Below are 17,738 nucleotides of genomic sequence, written 5' to 3'. Positions count from 1 at the left end.
ACGGCCGATTTCCTTCCCAATCCTTCCCTAACCCGAGCTTGCGCTCCGTCTCTACTGACCTCGTTGTCGACGGGACGTTAAACACTAACCGCCACCACCTATCCATTTCATTTTACTGGGTAGTATAATAAACTGTTGGCATTTCATTTGAGGGAGAACTTTTCGTAAAAGCTACTGCCTAAAAGAATTGCGACAGAGTTGTTGCTTCTCGCCAGTCGTATGTAACATACAAATAATTTCATGAGAGTAGAAAAATTAACTCCATTGTATGTCGATGTATCGTCAGATTTATTTAAATCTGCATCAAAATAGTTGAGATATTATGTCACTTGACCGATCACAGGTGTTCCTTCCATTGCTATGGATTACGAGACAGCCCTACAAGAGTACTGCTACGTGTTAGGTATAAAATATGTGCCGTTGCACATGGCATCGACTATTTTTGCCAGAGGTCGGCATATCGCTGAAATCACAATGGCAGAATAAAAACTTACGCTGCAATTAGTGGATAATGACGTCATCTTGTACAATAATTTTAATCTTTTAGTTCAGTCCATGACTTGGACATTTTTTTTGTTCAACCGAAGCAGTAAAATAGAACATAAATTTAAATTTCAGCACAGTTGTAGAATGTCTCGTAATGAAAATGCATTAAATAACTTTGTTTTGGGACTGTGCATACAATCCGAATCTGAATAATTTTTTTCATGTTCTTTTGAGCACAGCGTTGTTGCGCCACAATTCCCACTTCTTCCTCTCATAGATTATTTGGCTTGATATTGGTAAGGTCGTTAAAAATGTATTTACATCTAGTGGGTGAGGAATTTGGTAGCTCTCTCTTCTGATTGTTATACACCCGAAGTACAAATTTTGCACTAGGAGCACCACGGCGATTTTTTGCAAACGCCTGTTCAAATTGTTGAAATGGCTCTCAACACTATGGGACTTACCTGCTGAGGTCATCAGTCCCCTATAACTTAGAACTACTTAAACCTAACTAACCTAAGGACATCACACACATCCATGCCCGAGGCAGGATTCGAACCTGCGACCGTAGCAGTCGCGCGGTTCCAGACTGTAGCGCCTAGAACCGCTCGGCCACACCGGCCGGCGCAAACGCCTGTGAGATCGTTAACATAACCTCATAAGGTTATGCCAATAATTAATGAATTAACAATGGTAGCTACAGATGTGACACACAGATAATTTAAAGAGATTAAAAAAAATTGGGGTGTAAGGTGCAGTGTGGCTGACGCATTTTGACGCGGAAAATCAGACATACTTATCACTGTGCGACCAGTGACACAGCGTGACTCAATGTTGTGGTTGTGTGGAAAAAATTTACATATAAATAATGTACAAAACATTTACGGGAGGTGCATGAGAACATGTAAGCTCAATTTTATGTGGTTGTTTCACAGTAGACTTTTACCGCAAGGGAACTCAATCATAATTTTTATTGCATTTTTAACAAAAGTAGGAACTGAAGTAACTACTTGTGTATGCCGTTCATTTGATTGTTGCGTAGTAGAATACAATACAGTAAATTGTACAACACACAAGTAGTTTATTCAATTCGTACTATTGCTAAGTACCTAATAAAAGTACTAATCGTTTCCCCATCAAAAGTACCATAAACACGGAAAATGTACATAACATGCCCTCGCCAATGCTTTGTTTCAAACTGCTTTAAATCTTTGATGTAAATTCGTTGGCGTACATTTACTTGAGCCCGCTGCGCAGTTTGCGGATGGCCCGCGTTCCGCACGCGGTTGGTAGTGTGTGCGGATGGTTCCCAAGAGGCAAGCCTTCCGCGCCGCGGACTGTCCGCGTCAGTCAAATACATGGGGACGAGTTGGCGCGTGCACAGTCATGCGGATACCGTTCGCTGCAGAAGCATTCCACTGGCGTGGCAATAAGAATATAATTTTAGAAGTTTCCACAATGCCTAGTGACATCGATACCGACGTGTTAATTAGTGAAGTTGAAAGACCACTGTACATATGAAATACGTCGCACGGGGACTACAAGATCCGTGGAATTTCTTTGAAGGCGTGGCAAGAAGCCAGTGCAAGTATAATACTCGGCTGTGAAGGTTTGAACGAGGCAGATTAGAAGAAACATGGTAAGTAGACGCATATTTTCCTTGTATTTTTGTTTTTCTATACGAAATACAAAGCATTATAGTCAAGGAATTAAATTCACAAGTTCATTTTCTGCGCAGCACAATGGATAATTATGTAGAAAAATTGTACACAACAGCAAATATCCGACAGGTGGCCTGTATTCAGTGAATTTTTTATTCCTGTCGAGGCACAGCTCCTGTACCAACAAAATACTCCGCAAAAATATCTCGCACAGTATTACTCGATTTACTGACAGTAGTAGTTTCTGCCACATCTTCGAAATCGCATAAGGTACATGGCGTCCTCAAAGTTGTATCTGTCCCTTGCTCGAACAAAATCACGCAAAATGCAACATACTGCAAGATCAAGATTGATTCAGGGATAGATGGAAAACCCTACTCTTGCGACTTAGCTTTCGAAAATGCATTCAGTAAACCTCCGGGCTCGGGTAAGTCGGTAATTAAAAAACCACCTTGTGAGTAATGTTTTTTTGCACATAGGCGTTGGTGGAGTGACGCGAATGTACTTCGTTCCATTTTCCCGCAAAACACGCTGTTTTTAAATAGATTTGCATCAGTTCCTTCCACGTTCTCAGACATCAATTAACATGAAGCAGTAGTCACAGATGGCCGTGAGAACAATGGCTAGGTTATACTAGAATTATGTTTTCCGATGCAATGAGAAAAACGGCGAAATTTAGATAATCATTTCTAATTTCGTCTTATTTGTCTGTGGGGGGCTTTGACATGCCTTCTTCTAGTCCAAATAAGTGGCACATACTTGCCTCGTAATCTGTCCAGTTGTTGATGCATCCATTTAATAAGAGTAATGAAGATCCGGAAATGCTTCCGCATCCTTTATACGTGTGAAGTATAAAGCATATGTTTGATACATACTCACGATCACAGAGCAATGTAGAGTTAATTTTAGATATAATCCTATCTCAAATCTTGGATGTAATCCTCCTCAAAATAACAAATGGATGTGTCCTCAGTAATAAAATATTTATGAGCTTTGTACTTGTTATTTTAATAAGGTCCAGACCTGAAGCGCTAACAGAGTAACATTGACTCACAATTGGCTGTGAAAGATAATAACTAACAATGACGTACTCGCGGAAAAAAGTCGAGACGAAACCTCTGAAGAACAAGTCCATGATGTCCGATCGAATGTAAACATCGAAAAACAGGCCTTCGAGAGAAAGAATTCTATCAAGAACACATTTGAAGATAATTTGCTCGCATTATTAAAAGATAGTAAGGAAAAGGAGGAAGACGACCGAGCATTCTTTGCGTCGTTGTTGCCTTCTTTGAAGACTTCAAATGTAAAATCCGGAACTATTATTTCGTAGTCAAGTACTTCAACTGCAACTAAACAAACTACTCACGCAAGCTTAAAACGTACACTCCCCCCCCCCCCCTTCCTCAGCAGCATTCAGGTCTTCCCACTACCCACTGATATCCTTCACATGTGCTCCACCATATACCAACAGCATCAAAATCAATCTATGCCGTATCACGAGGGTCCGACCTTACAGATGCAAGTTGCGACTACCCATCTAGCTCAATCAACGTCGACATCAATTGTAATACATAGTTGTAGTAAAGTTTTGAATCCTTAAATACATTTAGTCATCCCTACACTTAATTAATATTCTTACTTTAAGGTTGCTGCTACTCGTTCTGTCGTAGTAGTAGCTATCCTTTTGAGAGTTATGCCGACAAGCTCGTGAAAGGAACGGAAAAACATACGAAAATATGTAACAAATTTGTCTTCGTCGTTGCGCAAATCGGAATACAGTGTGACGAACGCTCCTTTCGTACATCTCCGGTCCACCTTTGGATGCACCCAAAACCTTCTCTCGCGTGTAGAATTTCTCTTTTTGTACATCCGATAGGTTGAAATGATTCTTAATTGCAGCGAGCTCACCTTTATACATGTGATCAAACAACGATGTGCATCCGCCCGTCTGTGTAAGCCATCGACCCTTCCTGCCAACCGCACGCGAAGCGCGGATCATCCGCTACAGGCCTTTACGGGAGAAATTTGATTCCTTTGTCACACAACCACTTATGTCGTTTCAGGTAGAGTGATAAGTATATCCGATTTTCAGCATCATAGTGAAGCACAACGCTATTCTTCATACGCTTGCCGTGTGAGAATACTGTTAATTTAGCACCGCGCAACAACGAATAATTACTCTGCGACAATGGTAATTAACAGAGAACGTCTGTGGTATGTTGGGTCTATAGCTACTGCGGCTAATTCAACTTAATATCACCAGAACAAGCTGCGACGTAACCTCGTTGCCATCTCTCATGCGTTTGCAAGAAATCGGCAATGCTTGGTCCTAGAAGCAGTTACGTAACATGGTTTTCAACTCGTGATAGTTTCGTCGAAACGCGTAGTGGATGAATCAGTGCTACCATTGTGACTGGCACAGAATTGTAGTTTCATATAACTAGCATTCTCTTTGTCAGTTCTTAAAAGACAAACTGCAATGGAGGGAAGCATTAAGTGGCTACACATACAGTATTTGAAGTGGGAATATTTGTCAGGTATCCATCAGGTGATCGCGGCCCCACGTAGGTATCGACCAGAGATGACGCGCGTGCCGGCCGCTGGGGTCCTCCACAGCCACAAGGACGCAGGCGCAGCTGCACGGACGCCAAACTTCCACTCGCGTGGTGTGGAGCTGTAGGGCCGCGCGGGCGGCAGTCGCGGCAACACTGCCTGGGAAGCTGGTTGTGACGTCACGCGAAACAGCCCGCGTTGCAGCCGCGGACACCGACCAGTTACGGCCGTAGCAGCGTAAGGTTAAGAAATGGTGATGCAATGTTGCGTGCCCAATTGCAGGGCGAATTATAGAAGAGGTTACAACGTGAACCTATTCTCCTTTCCCAAGGATGTAGCACTTCGTCAGCAATGGATTGCCGCAATCCCTCGAGATAATTTCGAACCCAGTATACACACGAAGGCACGTATTCTGCGTGGACTGTAACCACTTCTTGACTTCGATTAGGACCGTGTGCTATTGACGTAATTACATTCTATCAAAACATAAGTGCATCGGAACACAATTTTAGCAAAATGACGTGTTAAATTTTTGCTCTAGGTGTGTCAACTACACTTCGAAGAGGGCGACATACGCCGAGAGACAGGCTATTTTCGTACAGAGTCGGGAACTACGCATTCACTCGCTTTGCAACGACCGCGGTTGAGGCCTGGAGCAGTTCCAAGAATATTTCCCTCGACTGTCAACAGCAGTCGGGCTGGCACGTGGAGATTGTCCAGATCTGAGCATATATGTGAGCAAATGGTTCCAAAATATTGCAGCAGGGATTAACCCTAACTCGTAGTATCACGTAGTAGACACTTTGAAAGTAGCTTATGAAGTTAGATAATTTGTTGATGTGAATGCCAAAAATCTGGTTCGATCTTTGTGTTCTGTAGCATAAGAACATCATTACTTCGGTAACTTTACACCCATGTTCTTGTAATATAAAACAGTATCAAGTACTTCATGGTTGTTAAAACTACAGCAGTGATTTTGAAAGCTGGTGGTGGTTAGTTTAGTTTTAACAGTGCATCGTGAAATGTAGTGTTAACCAAATTCACAGCATGTTTCAAATATGATTGAAAAGTTCCGCGAATCCCACGGAATGTACACGTTACTGTTTGTGGCGAGTCGTAGGAATTCAGTGTAGCAGATTTTCAGGTCTGGGTGAGAAAGAAAACCCCGAAGCAGATACAACGCTGGTTTCGCAAATAGAAAGCAATCAACATATCCCTAGTTTTGCAACATCACTGCGTCATAAACGGTCAGTTACACGAAGATAACGTCACTGATTATGGTTGGCGAAACAGCGGATGTTTGTTTGTCTCATTATTTCTGAAATTTGTTAATAAACTGTTACTAAAAAGTCACGTGTACTAATTTGTTGGAGCAAGAAACGGTTAGTAGGCATTCGTTTCACACACTCCCTTGGCCTACTTACGTATACGGAAGTATCTTGTCGTTCTTTGCTTGTACCAAAATCAAATATGTTTGTGCAAGCACGTTTTGAGTGGCTCGCGCTTAGAAACCGCAAGTCTAATCATCTGTATTTATCATAAACCCGCGCTAAAACGAACACAACGGTGCGTTTCGGGTCACACTTCTTTCATCGGTCTCTCCATTCCTAAATCATTTAATAGATGCATCCTAACATGGGGCTTTATGTCCAAGTTTTTTTTTTTTTATTATTTAGTGATCACTGTTTGACATTTTAGGGTGCCGTCGTTTAGTGATTTAAGAATGTGTAGCCACAGGAGCGCATGACTTTCAAAATGCGTTTCTTGTGTTTTACTGTGTTAAATGTTAAGTGCTAAATAAATATAACGATTGACTTAACGACCGCTAGTCCTTAAAGATGGCTATTATTGAAAATTCAGGTCTAAAGTAGATAATTATTTCGCGGAAAGTTCGTACAGTTCTTTTTGTTTCCAGTGTCAAAGAAGGTGAGGTATGTGTAGGTGAGTGGGGCGTGGGGTTGTGCGCTGCTACAGTCCCCTGGATCAGGTGACAAGCTTGGATATTGGACAACTTCCTCCCAGTATGTCTGACAGTATTAGGAAGTCTTGTGACCAAGGAGCAAAACGGAGGTAGAATTTTAATTATGTTCCATTAAACGGACTTTGAATTCAGTCACGAAGTTAATTTGTCGCGAGGCTTACTTGGAGAAAACTGATGTTGCTGGTAAATCAAAGATTAGGTGAATCTCGGTGTTTTTTTTGCTCAATCAGGTCTAATGAGTACGCCTTCCTAAAATTCAAACTGCTGTTGAGCGGGTAAATTAAACATCCAGTAAAATTGACCCTTTGTTGATACACAAATTCATAATTCCGTTAATACTTCAGGATTTAGTAGGCAGAGAAACAAATTTTTCGCGTCCTCGCGTTTTAGAACACTCGTACCGCACCCTGGCAAGAAAAGTTGCCCCAAGTAGCCAAACGGCAATTTTAGTTTGTCACCGAAATTACGAGTGAAGTGTCCCAACGTGCACAAAAAAATATCATGAATGCAATTTACTGCCAACAACACATTTGAAATTTAATTGAAGCTTACACTAATTGGTTATAAATTTTATAGAATTAATTATTTAAATAGTTTTCTCAAATACGGCGTTTTTTGAATTGTCTCTGCTCTTGCCGGGATGCGATAAGGACAGACGTTAACAGTTTGGCGACAAATTACACACAGATCCATTATACGTGACGTACACATTGATGTTAACATTTTCGATTTTCAACTTTTCAGTTAATTACATTAACAAGTAATGCATAACGAGGACGAGAGATGATCAACACTAAGCGCCAAAGAATCTTCGTCGCATTGCTGTCCTCCGTTGTGACCATGGAGGTAAAAAAGTTATTTTAAATAGCCACCCAAAACATAAGGTTCACCGCATTCATACCTCTATGATTCACCACAGTGATGCTACTCCGTGATGTCACTGTGACTTGATTGTGCCCTGTGTCGACCGTGTCGAGTGTTTACATTGTGTGGGGACGTAGTTGTTTCATAAAAAATGCCAGCTTATACTTTGTTTACGGGTGCCCTAATCAATCCGATCGTAGTCTCAAGTTCAATGGAGTCACATTTTATTCGTAAAGTGCGGCCGTTCAAACAATATTTTTATTTTCTTTTGTGTACGTGAATCATGGCTGCACTGTTTACGTTTATTGTAATGGCTGTATTTCTGTCATTTAACTTAAGATTTGCCTTACTTTACGCAATATCCGTTCTCTTTTATCTTGTGTGTTTTCATTGCCTTCTAAATAGCAAACGCTCAGATATCCGTGCCACACTGTCAGCGGTCTCATCCCTACACAACACACGGCTACGTAATCGCGCAGATTGTTGGGGCAGCATCTGATGCCCCAAATTCCCCCCCACCAACAATTAATTATTCGTTGTTCACATTTCCTGCCCACCTTTAAACAAGATTCTGGCTAGAACAGCTAGAGACAGTGGCCTGTGTGTGTGTGTGTGTGTGTGTGTGTGTGTGTGTGTGTAAAATAATTATTGGTATATCACAAAGCATGATATAGGCTTATATATTTTGAAAACTTCAGAATGAAATTCATCAAAGTACACGTCCATTCCAATTGTGCTATTTTTGGTTATTCTTGAAAAACAGACAGCTACTGGCGAGAAATATTCCTGAAAAAGAAGGAAATAGGCTACTGTTGGAAAGGTAGGTCTAGATCTTCCACATTACTAAAAAAAATTACTTACATACATGTTAGCAAAATATCCATTTTGTAGGATCTTTCCATTAATCACATTTATAGCATTCCACAATGCTGGAAGATATTTAAAAAGTTACTTTTTTTGCCCTGTAAATTGCTATTACTGGCTACACTGTGAATGATGCATCATAGGTAAAATTTCAAGGTGAGAAGATATGTAAACTACAGTGAAACTGATACACTGACAATTTAATAAAACAAGAACTCAGTTCTACGTGGAAATAGATATCTACGCAATTCTTTTAACGTTTTAATGTTCGTTGACTTGCACAATATACGACATCATGCCTTGCTTCTTCTCACATTTCACACGTTTATTGGCTAGCAAAGAACACGTAAGTTTTATTACAAATGTGAACAATAAAAATGATGTGTATACGGAGTTGAAAACTGGAAATGTGACTAACAAGAAGCAGTACCAGTAAGCAAACAAGCATTAGTTTAGGAGTTGCTGCTTCATTTGCCACCAATACAAATATAGTAAAAGTGGAATAAAATTACGAAAGCATCCTTCTCACGTCACGGCGTTCCTTTCGTTGTTGTTCGAAATGCATCTGTAAAAACAAATTACATTTACGAGACTAAACCTGTCATTACTAGAGGAAATAAGATTTCAAGAACGGAAAATCATTCAAATTGCCTCCCTAGCACTTACAAATGCAAGCACTGTCGTTCTTAGTAATTAAAACAGTTGTCACATGCATACGACAAATAACGAGCAACAAGAAATAGTAAACAGCAGTCTACTGTTTTGGGCCTCTTAAAATGGCGGCAGGCCTCGCGTACTCTGTGGCTGCAAAACAACGTACAGCGAAGTCTTTCACTTACCTTCATAGTTGTGACTCTGGTACTGGTCGGCTTATTGTGTCTGCGGTCGTATTGCAGCCATCCCAAACACTTTCGTACAAACAACAATAATAAAAAATAAATCTCAGACACTTCAACTTCCTTACATTCTAAGTCAGTAACTATACTGTTAGGACTTTGTCTTTAACACGACTGGAGCTGTTGAACGATTTGTCACAGTTCGAGAAATCTCGGGGTCCTATTGGTTTTTATGGTAAAAACTGCGGAATACAAACTAAGATAGCTTCTGGGATGTAGATCACTTGTAACAGCGACAACAAATAGGAGATAGAAATCATGATTGTGTCCAATTCTGAAGCTTTTGCTCGTCTCGAGATCTGGTGACGTCTGACTGTACCATCTCAAACCGGTCTTCATATAATTTGTTCTTGCGATAGCAATTACATGCAGTTTACCGATAGATTGTTTGTTAGGCGTTTAATTCTTTATTAATTTTCCTCCTTGTTTCAAAAATGGTTCAAATGGCTCTGAGCACTATGGGACTTAACATCGATGGTCATCAATCCCCTAGAACTTAGAACTACTTAAACCTAACTAACCTAAAGACATCACACAACACCCAGCCATCACGAGGCAGAGAAAATCCCTGACCCGCCGGGAACTCCTTGTTTCAGCTGAATATTGCCACCATGTTTTCGAACTGATTTGTGACGTTTTCTGTGCTTTTATAAAGGTATTTATGAATGAAATTCTATTTTGCAACGTACTTTGTGGATCATTAGCCTCTCTTAAACAAATTAAATATTTTACTAGGTTCAGTCATGTTGTTATTACGGAAATACATTTTTCGCCTTTGTTACCTTTCCTTAAGGCAACATACATGTTCCTATATGCATTCAGTCTAGTATTATCCGAGTACTACTACTGCAGATTTGTTCAAATACAACAGTAGTTTGTGCAGTAGTAAAATTTACAATTATTTTCTACAGAGTTTCACGACATCGTTGAATTTTAAGCAGAGCCTTAGGTTGTTGCGGCTGTATGCCGTTCATCATAGAATAAACCTGATGTAAACTGACACAAACGCGATGATTTGTCAGCAGCCGTGGCTCTCGTACACCGGTTTTGTTCCGCTCGTGGAAGTAGGTCCAACTTATGTATTAGATATCTTGTTGCTATGTCGCTGTAAATGAAACTTAAAGACATTCGGCTGTATTAACAGCCTTCAACGTTTTTCTTAAGCATGCTTTAGGTACGTGGTTTTTATTTGAATTATCGTGTACAGTCACTATCTCTGTAAGCGCTACTTGAGCTCTGAGTGTCTCGCTGTCCTTATGTACCTGTATAACACTGCTTTCTGCTTCATAGTTAAAGAAGCGCGCGGAACACCGTTAGTGTCTAGAAGCGTGTTGTTTGTTTTTCACAAGATTGCAGAGAAGAATCAGCTTTGATGTTTTTCGAGCAGCAGTAGGTAATAATTTAAAGAAGGGTTTACAAGTACAATGTGTGGTGTAATCGGTAGGTTGTTGATATTGTTGGACAGTGGGCGGCGGTTCCAATCTAGTTGAGATTTACAATTTTTTGTTATGTTTGAATACCGTACCTAAATCATTTAAATATGAAATTTATCAAATGTGCTAATTAACTCATACTCAAGCATAATCTTTTCAAGAAAAATGTACTCTCCTAGTTCCTAATTACGTATCACACGGAAAATTCTGGTCTTCGTTGCAAATACACATTCTTAACTATCGATATTTTCTAAAAGCTTGTTAAATATTTTGAAGTTGAGATTACTCAATTCTTTTTGGAGAAAATAAGATAGTCCTCCTTGGAATATGCCCATTTGTTTTGAAGGTCTCTCACGAGCCAGAGTGATAAGCGTAGTAGACACATGGCAAACAATTTTCGCGGTGTCGAGAACACTGTACATGATGCATTTTCACAGTTGTCACCTTAATACTGCAATCTCTGGAGCCAAGTTAAGAGATGTCGCGAGAAATAACACACTTCAGCTGCCAAACGTACTGGAACTAATGGGAGAAGCTTTGTGACAAATCACTGTCGAACGATGGCGAAATGCGGAACTGCATGTCACAAAGGAAGAGGATATGTGCACTTTCTGGTGGCTTGGGACTGTTGCTGATCACCTCGTTATGAACGTAACAATACTGAAATGTACCGTATTCCTCGGAGTCCTGTATGGAAGAACTACAGAGATTACGAGACCTTTAAGTGGCTTCAATATTTAACTGCAGGGTGAAATTCCAGCAGTGCGCTTTGTACGCCTCTCATAGCTCAGAGAAGTCCTTGTTAGTCAGGAATTTTCATCATTGTTGTTTTCAATTACAGGAGAATGTTAGCAAAGATGGAGCTTGTTACATTTTCCATCAGATCACCTAAGAAGCGTATCACTTGAGTTTTACCTTTATTTTTTTCTGTTCAAAAATTAAATGACATTCAAGGCTATATTGTTCCCTGCTTGTCCCTTTTTTACATCCTTACTACGACTGTTCACACCACTGCAGGTTAGTTGGACCGGGTGGCAGGGCAGTGCTGTCCAAGTTACGAGGCTCTGGAAAGCTTCAAAATCATGAAATGGTCAATTTTTACTTCTTTGCATTTTAAAAATGTACAGTGTTTCCCCCTTTCAATTGACATGTAATTTATTCAGTTCAGAAGAAAACTATTTTTAAAATATTTTTTAAATATGTTCTGCATGGGCATGACCCACTGTGGCGTTGTTAAACTGCTGTCAAATGTTGTACTCATGAATCTACATGCTCATCATGTACGATGATGATGAGCGTATGGCATTGGTGGCCGGGGAGACAAAGTAAGTGTTGTGTTGTGGCTAACCTTATAGTTTGATATATATCGCTTGCTCGACTGTCGCGTGTTTCATGATAATTTACTCTTTCGTTATCCCGAAAATATTCGTAGTGACTTCTGTTCATCGAAGTCTCTTTTATTGAAGGATAATCTTTGGTAAACGCAAAGTGACTAGAAATTCTCTGAAGTCATTGAAGAGGACAAATGTTGGAAAGACAAAGCTAGGCGTTATTTCCGTAAACAATGAAGACGATAACAGTGTATGAACCTAACCATGGTGGTACAACAGCGCATTACAGTGAAAGTGAGAAAGAAAATACTTCGCGGAGGAAATTTTGTTCAGTTAGTGAAAAAGTATGAATGTTTTATGTGCGAATCGCGTGTGAATGAATTTGTTATGACAGTTGTAATTGGAATTTTTGCAAACTGTGAAAGATTTTCAGTGTAGTGAAGTCTGTCTGGAAGCTCTATAAAAAATCAGTTAGGACTTGTCAGGGAAATAGAGCTGAAATGTGGTAAGTTTTCATACATGAACACCTTTTGGAATATTGTTGCAGTAACTCCAAATGAAGAAAATGGCAGCAAAATCCATGAACACAACATAAGATTTGTTTATACCTTGCATAAAATTGGTGAGGGTGCTACTGCAGGTGCAGATTTTGTGGCATGATGAATCTTCCAAATCCCACCACCAAGTTTACGAACAATAAGGGGCACTCAAAAAGAAACGGAGGCATAATTACAGAAACCAGTACCTGTATGTTAGAAGTATTGAGCCTGGCTGTTGAGACACTTGTCCCACTGTGACACAAGGCAGTGAATGAATCTCCCATACAATTTCCGGGTCTGCGATGTTAACCAGTTGCGCACGTACTTCGCCGCCGTCGTCGTCGTCGTCGTCCGAGGTTAATCGTTTACCCCTCACAGGGAGAGAGGTCCGGGCTGTACGGAGGGTGGCCGAAAACCTCCCATTCCAATTTCTACAGGAGTGTCGCGACTGTGCTGGTCGTATGAGACTTTGCATTGTCGTGGAGCGGAATGACCCCACGGGTGAGATTGCCTGGTCGTTTTGATTTGATCGCTTGGCGAAAGTTGGTCAAAGTTTGCCTGTAACGGTGGGCATTTACTGTTGTCCCTGTGATTAAGCCATTTTTGGTTCCCTTGAAAAGGCTCTGAGGGGCAACTGATTCACCTGGGACGCCGACGTCCAGCTGTACGTGCGGAATTGGTTAACATCGCAGCCCCGGGAATTTTATGATAGAGCCATTCACCGCCTTGTCACAGTGAGACAAGTGTCTCAACAGCCAGGGTCAATAACTTCTAACCTACAGGTACTGGTTTCTGTAATTATGCCGCCGTTTCTTTTTGGGCGCCACTTATACAGTCGATTTATAGGGCTAAAATAGTTGTCTGTATAGAATCTATGAAGAATGCTGTGGAAGAGGCAGTATTAAAAACCAGTGGTAATAGAGACTTTACTGCAGCAAGAGATGGTACCTGGCATCAACGGGGGGACACCTTTTCGTGGTGTATCTGCCAGCAGTATGTATGCAGAGAAAGTTTGATGTAGCAGTAATATAAAAATGTGGTAGGTGTCCACGAAAATGTACTAAAAAATAATTGCACAGGTAACGATAGTGGCAGTAGTGGAGGAATGGAAGTGGCTAGTATGTTTCAACGTTCTGTTGCGTTTGGCAAAGTGCGATACGTGAATTACCTGGTGATGGTGATGATTATTCTAAAAGTTTCAAACATATTCAAGAACTGAAGCCCTATGGTGGTGATGCAGTGCAGAAATGTATGTTGGGCACGAACAGAAACGAATGGGATCAAGACTTGACGATCGAAAGCTTCGTACAAAAAACAAGGACTCAATGATTGTAAAAGGTTGGATTGGAACCACACACACACGCACGCGCGCGCGCGCTTTCTCTCTCTCTCTCTCTCTCTCTCTCTCTCTCTACCGATGAAAGTCCCCCATCATTACTTGTGTCGCAGATGAGAAACGATAAGGGATTGCTAGCTGAAGAAGTGCACTCATTAACAGTCTGCCTTTTGCGGTAATTGAAACCTATTTTCAGAGACTTAGCAGCATCTGAACTGTTGAAAAAGTGCGTTCATAGAAAAATTAAAAGCTCAAATGAAAGTGTAAATAGTGTTATACGGTCAAGAATTGGTGTAATAGCAACACTTCATTTGGGTGCGTATGATGCTATTGTTACTTTCAATGATGGCAACGTTGTAAGGTGCAAAGTATTTCGGAATGTTGGAATGAAGGTAGGTTTCGGCATGGTATGAACTATGCTTGCTTTCGAAAAGGAACGTCTTTGAGCCGCTGACAGGTCTGTAAATAGCCTTCAAATACAAGCCTAAGTAAACAGGAGGGCAAAGAGGAAACTATAGTAGTAGTAGTTGCGGAAGATGAAGACAATCCGTCATATGGACCTGGAATCCACTAAAAAGGTAATCTAACCTTGTCGTCCGATTCTCAAAAGTCTTATTTTTTCCTACAAATTACATGTTTTCTCAGTATCTATCAAACTAATTTGTTTCAAATTTTTAGGAAATGTTACACAGCCCCTTCTTCGTAACTTACCACAGCCTTTCCAAAAAAAACCTGTCTATTGTTGAATTTATTAACAAAAGACAATATTAATCTAAAAACTGAATTCACATTTTTAAAAATCACTGTGGTAATTTGTAGCCAGTACTCCAATAATTAACCTGTAAGAATTTCAACTTCCTAGATCAAATACTTCACACCGAAACATGTACGTTATAAGCATTATTTTAATACTGGAAAGATAGGGCTTTCCGGGCCTCCTAAATGCCCCAGTAAAGCTGCTGTTCATATTCTCACTGAGTCGATGAACGCGTAACGCACAGCATAAAACGTGTACTTGACTGTAGTCCAGACAGCATGGCTTCCACTCCACGTAAAGCAAAATCCAATGAGATTCCACTAAACGTGGAAGAATACATAGTGCAATGCTTTACATGTTGTTTATTCTTATGATAGAGTGTAGGCCGTCTCTAATATCGCTTTAACTTCTGCAGAGCGAGTCAAACGTCACGTGATCATTCGAAAAGGCTGGATACTGTATTCGAACGCTGCGGTGTATCGGGAAATCTCGAGCCTTTTAGAACGCGAGTATCGTTAGCCCAGCCCTATTGTACACATTGGGCGATAAGAATACTGGCTAGGTGAGACAAGAGGTTAAATTTTGTTTCATCTTCACAGTTCTCAGGTGGTCGGAATTCGTCTAGCTTCTCTGCACATTTCATTCGACATCCAGACAAAATGCGAAATCTAACGACACAACTTCTTGTCAAGTTCTGTACAAAATAGCTCGAATTTCCCGAACGCTTTCACTTTCATTGCTGAACTGTACGAACATTAGGCCGACGGGCGGAGTAGCTAGCTTTCTCTGTCGTGCCTCATGGGTGGTGGTGACTGACGTTATCTGCCATAGGATAGCGCGCGCTACAAGCTAGAACATAGGTTAGCATACAATTGTGTAAGAAAAGGTTCACATACTCCACGTGTCTTTCAAGAATATGGCCTGGAGAATACGAAACGTCGTGAAGTTTGTTTGTTTGTTCGTTTCCGTTTCTGTTGTTTTAAGGTTAACCCATAACTCAAGAGGAGAGGTCTCAGTCCGAAGATTTTCGAACTCTCTCTCCAAGCTCAGTCCTGCTGCAATTGCCACCGTTATGGACCATCTTGTCCCGACGCCCCGCCAAGACCCAATTTTGCCTCATTACACAAAATACTGTTACGCTCTTGGCTCTAGTACGGAAGTAACTCCATCTGTCAGAGCAACATGTAAATGCTGCGGCCTCAGTTTTATGTCAGTAAGTTCATGTTGACAAGGTCGTATCACAGATGGCGTTGCATGTTGTGTATCTTGTATGGACAATGCAAGCACTTTCTAGATCTAGCGCCTTCATATGGGAAAATCCCCAGGCTTTTCCAGTTAGAGCCCATCTCCCGCATCGGTAGCCCAGATCGGGGCTAACGATTGCGGTTCACGTTCGGTCCCTTCTCTCCGAACTGGAGTCCTTTCCTTTATCACCTCTACTTGCGGTCGGTTCACGTACGCCTCCATGGCGTACGTCTCGGGCGCAGCTTCGTCTGGATCTCTTGCATGGCCCTAAGGACTCCGTTAATCCCGCCGCTCTCCCCTGTCACTTCCTCTCGATTCTTGACGTGTTCCGGGGCTCTGAAGCGGTTTACACCGACGTCTCAATGGCTGATGGTCACGTAGGCTTCGCATATGTTCATGGAGGACATATTGAGCAGCACTCCTTGCCAGTTGGCAGCAGTGTTTTCACTGCAGAGCTGGCGGCTGTATCTCGTGCTCTTCATTACATCCGCTCATGCCCTGACGAGTCATTTCTCCTGTGTACTGACTCATTGAACAGCCTACAAGCTACCCTCGCCACCCTGTGGTAGCGTCTATTCAGGAGTCCATCTATGCCCTGGAATAGTCCCGCCGTTCCGTGGTGTTTGTGTGGACCCCAGGACACGTCGGAATCCGCGGCAACGAACTTACCGACAGGCTGGCCAAACAGGCGACGCGGAAATCGCTTCTGGAGATAAGCATCTCCGAAGCTGACCTGCGTTCTTACACCACAGGGTTTTCCGGCTTTGGGAGACGGAATGGCATAACAGCACGCACAACAAACTGCGTGTCATTAAGGAGATTATGAATGTGTGGAAGTCTTCCATGCAGGCGTCTCGCAGGGAATCAGTTGTCCTCTGCCGGCTCCGCATTGGCCGTACGTGGCTAACGCATGGTCACCTACTCCATCGCAAGGACCCACCTCAGTGTTGCTGTGGTTCCCAAATGACAGTCGTCCACCTCCTGTTGGACTGCCCACTTGTAGCCGCTCTGCGGTAGACTTTTAACTTTCCCAGCACCCTGCCTTCGGTGTTGGGCAACAATGCCTCCACAGCAGCTTTAGTTTTACGTTTTATCCGTGAGAGTGGGTTTTATACTTCTTTGTAGCTTTTAGCGCATGTCCTTTGTCCCCCTGTGTCCTCAACCCTAGAGCTTTTAGGGTGAAGGTTTTAATGTGTTGCAGAGTGGCTGGCTTTCCCTTTCATTCTCGTGGTTGGTCAGCCACTGTAATCTTACGTGTTTTACTCTCCTCTGTTACTAGCGTCTCTGTTGTTTAGTTGTCCTCTTTCGTTCCTTTGTGTGTTCGTTGCTCCCCCTTCGTTCATGTAGCTTTTCCTTTCTTTCCGTTTTGTGTTATATGTTTCGTCCGTTTTATTCTCACACTTGCGGCATTGTTTTATTAGGAACAAGGGACCGATGACCTCGCAGTTTGACCCCTTCTCCCGCCTTTAAACAAACCAACCAACCAACCTTTTCCAGTAGTATGGGTATATTACTCGTATTTAAACAGCGCCACGCGGAAGAGTCGAACAATTCCCATTTGAATAATGATCTGATAAAACGAATCTTCCATAACGTAATGTTGGTAATGTTCGAAGTGTTCAGTGCGGATATATGCGGTGTGAAGTGTATAGTGACGTGTACTTCGATAATTGTACTGTAAAACTGAATGCCGCAATGCATCCTGACTGCCAAGTCGCCACAAAGTAGCCTATAGCCAAGAACTCCGTATCCGAATGCATAAAACCGTTGTAAGAAGTTTCATTTTACGTCA

The 17,738-nt window shown here is 41.6% G+C and overlaps 1 protein-coding gene across 13 annotated transcripts in view; it reads left to right on the top strand.

Annotated features, from left to right (window-relative positions):
* Nucleotides 1-17,738, top strand: part of LOC124545007 (protein bric-a-brac 1-like) — a 467,428-nt gene that overhangs the window by 378,986 nt on the left and 70,704 nt on the right. The window contains exons 1-2 of one of the 13 annotated variants that reach the window (XM_047123773.1): nucleotides 4,936-5,103; nucleotides 5,242-5,434. The exons of the other annotated variants lie outside the window; for them this stretch is intronic. Of the exons in view, the coding sequence (XP_046979729.1) occupies nucleotides 4,951-5,103; nucleotides 5,242-5,434 (346 nt within the window). The 5' untranslated portion in view covers nucleotides 4,936-4,950. Of the gene's footprint in view, nucleotides 1-4,935; nucleotides 5,104-5,241; nucleotides 5,435-17,738 lie in introns of those variants that run through there. 13 annotated transcript variants of the gene reach the window in all.

Source organism: Schistocerca americana, chromosome 8 (genome assembly GCF_021461395.2).
Source record: "Schistocerca americana isolate TAMUIC-IGC-003095 chromosome 8, iqSchAmer2.1, whole genome shotgun sequence".
NCBI classification, from domain to species: domain Eukaryota; kingdom Metazoa; phylum Arthropoda; class Insecta; order Orthoptera; family Acrididae; genus Schistocerca; species Schistocerca americana.
Note: the sequence above shows the minus strand (reverse complement) of the source record. Positions and strands in the feature narration are given on the sequence as shown.